Source organism: Gymnoscopelus braueri (assembly GCF_963280865.1).
Source record: "Gymnoscopelus braueri genome assembly, chromosome: 16".
Taxonomy (NCBI): Eukaryota; Metazoa; Chordata; class Actinopteri; order Myctophiformes; family Myctophidae; genus Gymnoscopelus; species Gymnoscopelus braueri.
Window position 1 is genome coordinate 34,822,176 of NC_137616.1, and position 13,104 is coordinate 34,835,279.

Here is a 13,104-nt window from a genome sequence, read left to right on the forward strand (position 1 = left end):
GAGCGTGAACAATGACATCGTATGGCCCTTTAATGCCACCAGACGGTCGGTTCACGGAGAGTAGCACCTGTATACTGTACTATAGGGGTGGCTGTCCAGAATGGGACTTACTCTTCGCAACAGTCCATCAAATCACGGCTGCCCAGAAGGTGCCGGTGTGCCCTCGACTCGTTTGTCACGGCCGCATCCCCGGCCCCTCATAACTCAGACAGGAAATGGTGTGTGACTTCCACGGCTCCTTCCTGTCAGCGCCCGGGACATTGTGATGGATGGATGGATGGAGGGGCCGTGTGCTTTAGCCATGAGGAGAGCAGAGGGCCAACTGCCAGCCTGTCTGGCAGACAAATAACACTGTTTGTCTCCATCAGTGTCCAAGGTCGGCTCAGGAAGTTAGCAGACAAGTTTTGGCCAGGAGTGGCGGTTTGTTTAGTGGAAGGCCTTTTTAAAAAGTCTCAATTTACAGTAGGTGATGGCAAGGTTGTAAATGCCAGGCAGTCCTGGCATGATTCACGAACGCAATTTTGTTTTGGTTTTCTGTGTCGTCTACTGTATTTCAACCAGTGAGACTCAGCAAATTACCTTTTTAATTCCCTAGGCCTAGACTGTGTGCCAAAAAATATTTTAATCATTTTATTATGCTTTCACATGCTATCCACAGGGTGCTCTTAATCTTGTGATACTATTGTTTGCCCACACAAAACCATACAGTAACATGTAGTGTGTTAAACCTGACGACAAAACCCAAGCCGCCTTGCAGAAAGGACACGGTGATTGCAACCTGATTTATGCTCATATTAAGCATATAGCTGGTGAGAAGATTGAGGCCATGGATCGCTAATGCTAAAGAAAAGATCAGGAAGTGCCAACGGAAGAATGAGAAAAGGTTAAGAGGAACAATGAGAGAAGCAATCGAAGCAGTGACGTGTGCAAAGGCAGGGGGCAATGTAGCTTTTAGACTATAGTACCGCACACACACACACACACACACACACACACACACACACACACACACCCACACACACACCCCCACAGATCTCATTGGGTTATTTATAGCCCAATCTCTTCCAGGCATCACGTGTGCTTGCCCCGCGTGTGCGTAGCGGGCCGTGCGCACAGCAAGCGCCAGTACGTGACATGAGAAATGTCATAAGGATCCGTGGTGTTGCTGTGTCACTGCCTATACAGCAGGGAGCGAGGCTACGTGTTGCCCCCAGGGACACTCGCTCTTCTGGCTGCAAATAAGGCTGAATCTCAGTGTCAACTGAATTCAGTCCATGATCCCACCACGTGATTACAATCCACTGTGCGGTGCAATTGAATTCGCTGGATGAAGCTTAGAGCAGCGGTTCACAAACTTGCTTTTATGTCAAGGACCCCCAAATTGACATGTATTCGGCCGCAGACCCCCATCTGAAAATGTTTTGTGCCAAGGACCCCCAGAAGAGAAGATTTATGTAAAGAAAATCGTATTACTTTATAGATTATTTTTTTTCCAGAAATAGCAGATGTACAAGTGACGTGGCATTAACATGTTCAATCTCCTTGTGTGTGTGTGTGTGTGTGTGTGTGTGTGTGTGTGTGTGTGTGTGTGTGTGTGTGTGTGTGTGTGTGTGTGTGTGTGTGTGTGTGTGTGTGTGTGTGTGTGTGTGTGTGTGTGTGTGTGTGTGCGCGTGCGTACTCAGCAGTGTAACACAGGTGACCTGCGTGCCCTGAGGAAGGGTATGACCCTCTACCATTCGGAGTCCCAGCTGTCCTCTCTGCCCCAACGCCAGGACAACATGCACATGGTGAGACATGTCATGCACACACACCATCATCAATAGCCAACCCGATCTCCAGAGATTACCGTAACATTGCACGGAACAAGTGCACTTCATTCCGTGGATAGCCGCCTCGGAACTCCCGAATTGCGTGCATACAGTATGTACGGCGCTCCCTTTGTGACAAAACCATTTCGGAGGCGCGCAGTCACAGGCGAACTGTCACCCCGTGAAGGACCACCGAGGGAGCTAAGGCGACCGAGTTGCCGTCCTGAACGGTGGGACGTTCGCCTGTGCCTACTCAGCGCCGTTTGAGTTATGTACCGATAGGCACAGAATCGTAATTTTTTTTGTGGGGACTGCTCTGCTTCCGGGTTTTTCCGGGTTGCGACTGGTTACGCCCACCGTGGGACTCGCCGTACATATGCACGCAATTCGGGAGTTCCGAGGCGGCTATCCACGGAATGAAGTGCACTCGTTCCGTGCAATGTTACGGTAATCTCTGGAGATCAGGCTGCAATAGCACATCTACAAGTTCTGCTATTTTGAACACACACTCATGAACACACACAGACATTGATCTACCAAAAAAAAAAACATTTTGCTGTGTCAAAACATTTCCCCTCATGGATGAATAAAGTACCTACCTACAGTACCTAAAACCATGAAGACAGTCCTTCAATAATTCATTTTCAAGTTATTACTCTCTCTATTCAAAGAATGCTGGCAATTATTAAATCCAAACAACATACGCGACACAAAGATTAGCACTTGTCATTCTAATTCATATATCGGTCTGGTCACTATATGAGCCATTATTGGACTTTTTGGACGACATCGGTACTGGCAATAATGAAATTCCCAAAATCTGACATGGGTTGGGCTCTAATTGTTATACATCAACAATGAGTACCTGTGATCATCATCAAGACTCTTTTTAATTTCTCTGCAATGAGACGGGTCATTAGTGGCAAAAAGCAAACCCCAGTCTCTACCAACAAACACATTGCCAGTGTGTTTTGTGATAAATGTGTTTCCATTGCACTTAATTGTATATATATTTGGTATATTCTTTTAACTTAATTTTAATTTCAGTTTTCTCAACTTATACATTGCATATATATATATCTTTTTTTGTACAACTGTTCTGTTTTCTTTCAGCTGTATGCATTACTTGAAAATGCTAATGATGCACATACATGCAAGCTCATACACAGACACAGACACACTGTTGCATGTAAACAAACAGATGTTTATACACACGCACCATGGCTATGTCAACACACAGGGAAAACTACACACACACACACACACACACACACACACACACACACACACACTCACACACACAACAGTAGCCAGGAGTTCATAGGCCGCAGCTGTGCTTTCCCCCCCAGCTTGTGCACGGTGGAATCAAGTCAAGTCAGTTCTAATTCACTTTATTTCTAACTCTCCAATTACACCTCCACAGGCTGCCAGGCTCTCTGTCTCTCCTACGCACGGCAGGAAGTCTAGTGAAACACACACACACGCACAGACAGAGACGGAACGAGAAAGAGAGGGAGAGAGACAGGAGAAAGACTAAGGATAGTGGGTGGGTGGAGGAGTGGGCATGAAGAGGAGAGCGACGGCAATGGGAGGAGAGAGACAGAGGGGGGGGGGGGGGGGGGCGTAAGGGCACAGAAGAAGGGAGAGAAATTGAAGGAGACAGAAAAGCGAGAGAAGAGTAACTAAAGACAGAGAGAGAGAAATTGAAAGCGTGCGAGTCTAGCGCTTCTCTTCCTCCAGGCTTATGGTCCTCTCTCTCTAGCCCCCCGGAGCCTGTTTGAACTGAATCTCCGCTATGAAAGTAATTATCCTCTCGGATCCACGGCCGCCCCCCTGACCCTGCCAGTGTCTGGGGAGGAGAGGCTGGGTAATTGTTTTCTGACTTGTTTAAAGGAGGCGATGCCACCGCCCAGAGGACTCGCTCGCCTCCTCTGTTCCAAGAAAATCAATATTGCGTTTTAATCACAGGCTGGCCTATGCAGTGTTAAGCCCAGAGAGTCAAACTACTCCTCCGCCCAGGGTGTTCAGATCATTCACTGTTTCCGATGAGGTTTGTCAACTTTGACCGTGGAGGTGTGGGTCTGTTCCACAACGTGGAGGGCGGTTAAGCCTCAGTTATACTTGAGTTGCGTGCCGGTGTCGTGCTCAGTAAACAGCAGATCTACAAGCTCACAACGCGCCACGAATGTGACGGGTTGTGAGCTTGCATATCTGGTATATTTACGGCACACAACACAAGTATAAATCAGGCTTTATACGGGCAGGCAAACCTGCTCAGTGCTCACCTCCCTGCTTCTAACGTCATCTGTCACTGTGATTCACGAGTGCAACGGGGTTGCGATGTGGACTTTGTAGAACGTCCTGTTCCTTCATCAGAGCTAGTGGCAACCGAACAGTTGATTAAGATGATGATTTATGTTGAAAGGTACGTTGTACAGTACATGCCATTCCATTGTTGGCAAACCAATCTTTTATGTGTATAATACAGCCAGGCGGAGGCAGCTTTGATTAGATTTTCAGCTTTGATGCTGGCGTTTTGACTCAAATAGTAAAAAAAGCATAAAGGGATTCTACCGTTGCGCCTCAGCCTTAAACGGCCAGTCCGGTGCGTCACAGGGGTAGGGACAACAGATGCAGAAGAGATCAACGCTGGAGCAACACAGACATTTTAAGCCTTTTATTATTTAGGTGCAAGTATACATTGACTGACGTTTCGGTCTTTCGACCTTCCTCAGAGTCATGATTCTGAGGAAGGTTGAAAGACCAAAACGTCAGTCAATGTATACTTGCACCTAAATAATAAAAGGCTTAAAATGTCCGTGTTGCTCCAGCGTTGATCTCTTCAGTAAAAAAAAGCATATTTGCTTCAAGGAGTATGTAAGCTTTAAAGTGTATTCCTGTACGATGTAACTGGCATTTGTGGGTCAGTTTTCTTATAGACTATTAATTCATTGTATTGACAGCCAAGATTTGAAAAACTCAATTTCCACCAATAACATACATTTACTACTTGCACTAGTAAAATAGGTGGATGTCATCGTGTAGTGGGTTTTGGTTGCAAATGTACGTTCATAGGTTCATAGATTTGATATTTGTAGTATCATTATTTAAAGTTATAATATTGAAATAATAGTCCATGGATTAAATAATCTTTGAGTTGGCAAATTAATTCCATACAGTACAAATATTAGCTGCCTCTTGCAGATTCTATTTGATCTCTCAGGATGATTCGAAACCAATGCACTTCCCCTGGCTCTGGCCCATTTGCTGTCCCCATGGAAACCTGTTCATTATGGGCTGTGTGATGATTGATTGGCTGCTTTCTGATGTGGCCTGAGTTCATCCATGCATGAGAGATGGCCCTGGTTGGAACAGTGAGAGAGAGAGACACAGAGAGAGAGAGAGAGAGATGGAGAGGACAGAAAGAGGGATGAAAAGGTGTGTATGCATGCGTGCGTGCATGTGCGCAAGAGAAGGTCAAAAGAAGAATAAAACAACAAACGTACAGAGCCGCCTGCTTGATGCTCATAAACACTCAACTATTCAGTTCATTGTGTGCTAAAACGACAAACCATTGATTATGACAAGCAGGGTTTTTGCCTTTCCCTCCTGGAAGGCCTAAATCTGGGTCCATTTTATTCAGGGACACCATACCCAACATTGTAGTTCATACATAGTCAACATAGCCTAGAGCCGTCCAAATTATTTTTCTGTACTGCACAGGCCAAGCCAGGAATAAAACTGGAAATCCTGTCCTCTGTTGCTCGTGGGACTGTTTGCACAGTTTCAAATCATCAGACGGGACCAGCAGCGATTTATATACTTTTACTCCCAAGTTCAGTAACTCACACAGCTGTTGGAGACTTTGCCTCACTGCTGTAATGTGCACACACATGCAGTGTGTGTCATATTTAACAAAGGGCTTGGTGGTCAGGTAAATTGTTGGTTATGTGACCCTTTAATTTTCTCTAACATGTACTCTTCCAGGATGTCTACATCAGCACGGTTGGGTGGACACTGCACACCCCCCCCCCTCCCCCTCAATTCCTTCCTGCAGAACTTGAATGACCCTTACTGTATGTTAACTCTATTTTTACAATGGTTTGGAAAAGGTATCAGCTGTTCACTGATAATAAAAGGAAATAGTGACTGGACAAGGTGTAGACAGACTATAATCGTAGATATCTTGTGGGTTACCACAATATACTATATTGCCCAATATGTGGCGTTTGGGTGCATAGTAAGTTAGCAAAGCATTTTTCAGGTCCCGCACATTTTTGCATTACTTGAGTATTGAGTATCATGAGTTCTTTTCCACAGTGTTATTGGACCGGATGGGTCCAGACTAGCGGCCCTGAAACTGGGGCCTGTGTGTGGGTCTGCAGGAGGCGGACAAATGCATGGCTAGTGAGCAGAGAGAATTGAAGGCAGGCTAACAGAGCCATGAAACTGTGTCTAATGCAGTCTGGATGCCAGGTCACCCTGAATGGAGCCATTGTGTGTGCCCCCACCCCAAGTTCTCTGTGTACCTCCAACAGAGAGCCACTGTCTGGAACTCGCCAGGGAAGGGGTGTTGAGATGAGCCACCCCCCCCCCCCTCTCGGGGGGGTCCATTGATGGGCTCACTGCTTCCATCACGACAGGTTAAATCACACAGCGCAGGTGGCACTTGATAAGGGTCGGGTAATAGCATGAAACAAACTAGAAAAGAACTCGTAGAGATGCTATACCTGTGCCACATGCTCTGTTGAGTGTACTACTAACAAATGGCCCTTGTGTAAGCATGGGCATAACCTTTGACCGTGTGCTGTGAGACCTTTGGCAGATTTGGGGAAACAAACAGAAAATGAATAGTTCAGGTCCTGACCTACTCCTGACATATCTGCCATGTTTAATCCAAATTAAAGTTTTAATCCAGATACAAAATGTACAAGTTATCGCTGTGACAGACAAACAAACAAACGGGGGCGAATACATCTGTGGGTTGCGGGTGTAGACATGAGGAGAAAAAGACGAGTGTGTGTGTGTGTGTGTGTGTGTGTGTGTGTGTGTGTGGGGCTTTGCAGCAATGTTCATATAGTGACCTTATCCCCACAATCTCTGTTATCAGTACTGCATATACTTTCTCATGAACACTGTACCCAACTACTCATGCATATAAAAAAACAACAAGGCCTCATTACAACTCCTGTTGCTGACAAACGCTCTCTCTTTCTCTCTCTCTCTCTCTCTGCTCAGGGCACAGGACGGCTGCCCACCAGTGAGTCCTCTCCTGCCACAGGTTACCTGTCCTGTGTCCAGAAGCCTGAGGCAGTGGTGCACGCCATGAAGGTATGATATTTTACTTAGTTTTATTTTAAGTAATGATGGCAATGCCACACAAAAAAAGAACTCTGGTAAGTCCTGTATTCGAAAATGTTCTTGAGTAAAACTATTGGCTTAAATATATACACACAGCACCAGAGTAAAAGTACAAAACCTTTTTAAAATAGCTGATCTATAAGCTCACAGTGCATTGCGATGCAACACAATGTCCACCACTGATCATTATCATTCTAGTTGCTAACTACAGGACTAAAGTTGTCATGGATAACTATGGTCACCTGCTGTTGGTCCACTGGTTATGCCATTTGCCACACCATATAAGCCCTTAATGTCTACCCGTTACAGTGCGGTTTTGTCACATACTCGTACCTGAACCTTGAACTTACATTAATAATGTGTTGGGTTGAGAACAGACTCTTGTTCGCACATCATTATAATTTCCTCTGATGTAGCCTTCACGTGGCTCACATGCAGTGACATAAATACTGTATGTTTTATATTTCTCAAAATGTTCGAAAAGTTATTTTAGACACCAAAATATGTCTCAAAATATTTTTACTTGTCAAAATGTATTTACTGGTCCACAAAATTGTGTATATTTTCTAAACACTTTTGAGGTTTTGCACATTATTTACTTTCTGTGAAGATATGAATGGGTCAAAATGAGCACATGATTGACTACATGGTCCTAATCCTTGTTTGTGTGTCTCCATGGTCAGGTGCTAGAAGTCCACGAGAAGATGGACAAGCAGGTTCCTGAGGACTATGAGGAGGATCTCAGTGAGAAGGAGAAAGCCATCGTTCGAGAGATGTGCAACGTAAGTACAGACCTCAGCCTCCCCTCGCTTTATTCTTTCGTATTCTTTCGTTTCCTAAGCTGTTCTTTTTTCTTCAGATACTTTCATAGCATGTCTTTGACACAGTTGCCAATAGATAAAGAAACATTTGAAAAGCCATTCGTAGTACTGTAGGTGTAAAGCAATGACACCTGTCACTGGAAAGTGCAACAAAGCAATCAATTGTTTGATTAATCGAAAAGGTCATCGATAGAATAATCCCTAAGTAAATAATCGACCTAGAGAATACGGTCAGGCGTCCTGAACAAGTATGGGTTCAGGTAATCGGCATAACTGTTTGAAGACCTCTACTGTCTTGTGTCAGGAATGTGTTGTTTCGTGTAGAAGTGTCAGTGGTGGAAAGTAACTAAGTACATTTACTTAAGTACTGTACTTAAGCACAATTTTGAGGGATTTGTACTTGAGTATTTCCAATTTCCAATACTTTTACTTCTACTCCACTACATCTCAGAGGCAAATATTGTACTTTTACTCCACTACAATTATTTGAAAACTTTACGTTATTAGTTACTTTTCAGATGTAAATTATTACATTATGAAACATACATTAACCACTTCAGCCCTATTTTATTCCTAGGCTATTTGAAAATAGCCGATCTACAAGCTCACAACGCGTCGCGTCGCGATGCGACGCGTTGTCAGCTTTTAGATCTGCTATTTTCAAATATTTGAGTACTTTTACTTTTGGTACTTTAAGTACATTTTGATACCAATACTTCTGTACTTTTACTCAAGTAAATTTTTGAATTCTGGACTTTTACTTGTAACCGAGTATTTTTATATTGCAGTATTGGTACTTTTACTTAAGTAAAGAATTTTAGTACTTTTTGCACCACTGCTGAGTGTCCTCATCATATTCACCTCCGCAAGTCTGCCTGCGGGTCGATCTGTCCTTTCGTTCAAATCAGATTACAGCAGCTTCTTTGAGGTCACCATCGTTAATAAGGAAGCCACGTTTTGGGGGCAGGCAAGGAACAACACTTGTGGTATAGCAGTGGTCTGTGAGCCCGCCACACACCGAACCACTTGTGCCGCTGAGGGAGCTGTAATTGGAGGCCCTAACGAGAGGCTAGTAGTTGAGCTGTCAGAGCAATTACACTGAAGAGGCAGGGAAAAGAGCACCCTCCTCCTCCCCCCGCCCCCCCGCCTCTATACAACCCCTTCCTCCATTCTTTTTTCCCCTCCATCCATCCACCCACTCCCCTCCTCTGTCCCTCTGTCATCTCTGTGGTGCTGAAAGGGGCCGGTCCTTGGATAAAAGGTTTACTGATTAGAGTGAGTGAGAGAGAGGGAGAGGGAGAGAGAGAGGGAGAGGGAGAGATGGGCTATCAGGAGGTATGCAACAGGCCTGGAATCTCTGGAGTACGCCACAATGGCACCTCTGTAATATCACTGGGGTCTCCCCTGGGGGCCCCACTTCTTTCACAGAGACCTTCGTGCACGGAGGCCAGAGGACAGAGTTCTTTTCTTTTTATAGCCATTTGTTCCACTTTATTTAGATAGGACAGTGTAGAGAGACGGGAAACCTAGGGCATAGGGGGAGGGGAGATATGCGAGTCACGATGGGAATCTGATTCAAACTTTGGGGTCCTTGCGATTCACATGGTCAGTGCCTTAACTGGCTGAGCCACCAGGGACCCCAGAGCTCTTTCTTAGCTCAAGTGTTTCTGTCTTGGAGAAGATAGACTTTTTTTCTGCCTAACTTTATTATTTGGGTACTCTTACTCTCATCTATTTCACCACCCTTCACTCGCCATCTCTCTCTCACTCACTCACTCACTCACTCACTCACTCACTCACTCACTCACTCACTCACTCACTCACTCACTCACTCTCTCTCTCCTCCTGGCCGCAGGTGGTGTGGAGAAAGCTCGGCGATGCAGCGGGATCAAAGCCATCCATAAGACAGCACCTCTCCGGGAACCAGTTCAAAGGGCCTCTGTAACACGGCAACCATAGAGTGAGAGAGAGAGAGAGCAGGATCTATTTACCAGAATCCACCTCATATTACTGCCTACACTACCCAACATGCCGTGCTCTCTATACTGCCCACAATACCCAGCACTCCACCTTCACACTGCATATTAAAAGACTGGACAAGATAAAGATCCAGGAATCTATACCACTCTACATAATACACATTTCTTTTGAACTGAAAAAGTGTTGACAATTGGCAGCTAGTTTCACGGATTTGCCACTTTCATCATTGATTTTGGGGTCTTTGGGCTACAGAATGATAATCTCTCCACGGCCCGAGAAACCCATCATACATAAGCTATAAATACACGACAGATATACTGTAGTCTTTAAGATCCTAGCTATGTTACTTTAAGCTAGCGCTATTCCATGATCTCATCCGTAATAACTTATGAGATCACTGGGGCTCTCATATTAAGGCAACACTGTGGCCATGATGTCAGAGAAGGTTTCATAGCACCTCCTATAGACAACCTAGCCCTTCTGCCACCCACCTCGCCCCCTAGTGGTCAATGAGTATAACTAGCATTAGCATTTGAAAAGTGTTAACCAAGTGGAACCCACTGTGACCCTAGCGCCTTTTGCTCATGAGACAAGTCTATTAATACTGCAGTTTAGAGATCACTGTTAACTTGTGTATATTATGTATAAAACCATAGCACTACTTTGACGTTATTGTTGATTTTACTTCCATCTATTTTGTATTCTAGCGTGGCCATGTGATCAAAATATGTTTAGTTTGAAAAGCACATACACAACGGACCATGAACAGGTTTTCTATGTTTTTTTTGTTTTTTTTTAACTTTTGCTTGATTTCCTTTTCTTTCATTTTTTTCAAATGAATTTAATACCATTATTCTTTCTCTTTGTAAACTACAAATGTATCATGGTCATCCCAAACTAAACCATCTCGATGAGATAGAGGGACAATTTTTTTGTGTGTTTTCGTTTATGAATCGTCAAATTAACTAAAACTGTATGCTGTGTGCATGCTCGACAATCATGTTCTCAGGTCGGGAGGGCTACAGCTTTACCTTCGCCCATCTGTGACTGGATTACTGTGTGTGTGTGTGTGTGTGTGTGTGTGTGTCTGTGTGTGTGTGTGTATTACTATACTTGTGAGGACCAAATGTCCCCACTAGTATACAAGAATTTGAGAAATAGACATTGGCAGGACCATTTTCCTGGTCCTCACAAGAGAAATGATTGTTTTATCGTTAAAAAATATTTTTAGAATTAGGTTTACAATTAGGCTAAAAGGATTAAACAAAAGTCCTGGGGACTTGTTTCCATTGTAGGTTAAGAGTTTTCCCTATTTTATTTAGTTTTGCGGCAATGTCATCCACCGAAAAATAGCAGATCTACAAGCTCACAACACGTCACAGTGTTGTGAGCTTGTAGATAGATCTGCTATTTTCAGTGCTGTCCTAAAATGATGTCCTCACAAGTATAGTAACACAAACCTGTGTGTGTGTACTTAACAGTGGTCATGGAACTGTAGTGTCTGCCTGTGTTTTCTTTCTTTAATCCTAGTTGGAAGAACACGGTTGCAGACCGCAGAAAGACATTTGCTGCATCCATACACGATGGATCTAAAAGATTCTCATTCATCTCGTCAATTAAATTTTAGTTATAAATTGGTCTGATTTAAAAAAGTTTTTTTTTAAAAATATATATATATATATTTTATCAACCACTTTAACCCTGGTGTCCCTATGTTGGGCATGCCATTAAGTTTCAAAAATGGCAGATCTACTGTAGATCTGATATATTTGAATAGCAGAAGTATGAAATAGGGCTTTAGTGGTTTTTTTTTTCTTTTCTGCAATTTCAAGTGTAATCGTTTTTTTAATGATGCCACGTTATGGATCCAGCAGCTGTGTTTCAGCAGGGCATGTTTATGAAAGATTAATATTTTTTGTTTGTTTATAAAAATGTGCGAGATATGTCTTCCCTTGGATGTCTTTGGGAAAATAAACTAACATTCTAAATGTGTATTCCTTGATGTCAAAATGAACAAGTACTGTTAGTCAAAATTATTTATTGTCAGTTTCAAATAGCGATGGGAGGGCTAATACCTAATTTATAGTCTGTTGCATGACGGTGCCAGTTGCTGACAAGAAAAGTTCTCTTTGGCAAGCGACTGCAACGTGCAATGGTGTATAAATCGAGCTTAATTGGGCTGTTGGGGGGGGGGGGGGGGGGGGGTGCGCTAATTAATTGATGGTTTAAAGCTCTCCCATTTCCTGTTTAAGTTGTTCCAAATTAGAACATTTTTGTGAGGCTGCCTTCCAGGCGCCTCCACTCCCGCAAATAGTGGGTCTAAAAAGCTAAAAGTACACAGTACATATTATCCTGAGTGTTAATTTAACTCTGATAGTGTACAAATGTTACCCATTTGGTTACATTTGTACACTCTTGGAGTTGCAAAATGGTAAATTAACAATGAGGATTTTATTGTGTATGGGTTGTCAAAGTGTCCTTTTTTCTAGGAACTGATTTTGAAGCCATGATATAATGTTTGATTACTTTAAATGGCATTTGATTTGAGACGTGCCACATTTTCTCTGCATGGTGTTTTGATTTGGAACCTGTTTTTTTTTATGTCTCTAGTGCATTCAGTTTTTCTGTATATGTATGAAAACCAGAATACAGAATCCTAGAATCTACAGCATAAATGTCAATTCCTGTAGTAACTAGAATGACACTGTCACTTCTTTTCAACAAGAATCGCTGATATCAGATGGATTTGGTCTGTGAAAATAATTAAAATGAAAATGAAATAGGCCACTTTTAGCAAAAGAAAACATTGGGAGAAAATAATAAACAGTTGTTTATGATATATTGAAGTGCTGTCTTTCATCAACAAACATTAGCTTTAGATGGATGTTACTGTATGATTGATTAGGTCTGAGTTAAACTGCTGGTATTGTACTTTGAAAGTAAAAACTGTTCTTATCGCTCACTTGTCGTCCGCGGCATTGATAGCAACCCAACCTCTGACTGAAGCCAAAGCCAACCACTATAGTGGTAAGGCTAAATGGCAAACTTTTTGTTTATTGTTAAATTGAAAAAGTTAAACACAGCATTGATTGGAAAAACTAAGCATGTAGAAGAAATTTTGGAAAATATATTGT

The 13,104-nt window shown here is 43.1% G+C and overlaps 1 protein-coding gene across 3 annotated transcripts in view; it reads left to right on the forward strand.

Annotated features, from left to right (window-relative positions):
• Positions 1 to 12,809, forward strand: part of ccdc85cb (coiled-coil domain containing 85C, b) — a 59,727-nt gene extending 46,918 nt beyond the window's left edge. For 2 of the 3 annotated variants that reach the window (XM_080453874.1, XM_080453876.1), the window contains 4 exons: positions 1,683 to 1,787; positions 7,047 to 7,139; positions 7,853 to 7,951; positions 9,846 to 12,809. In XM_080453874.1, coding sequence (XP_080310000.1) covers positions 1,683 to 1,787; positions 7,047 to 7,139; positions 7,853 to 7,951; positions 9,846 to 9,935 — 387 coding nt within the window. In that variant the 3' untranslated portion in view covers positions 9,936 to 12,809. The remainder of the gene's footprint in view (positions 1 to 1,682; positions 1,788 to 7,046; positions 7,140 to 7,852; positions 7,952 to 9,845) is intronic. The other variant, XM_080453875.1, reaches the window with a different exon arrangement.
• The last annotated feature ends 295 nt before the right edge of the window (positions 12,810 to 13,104 follow it).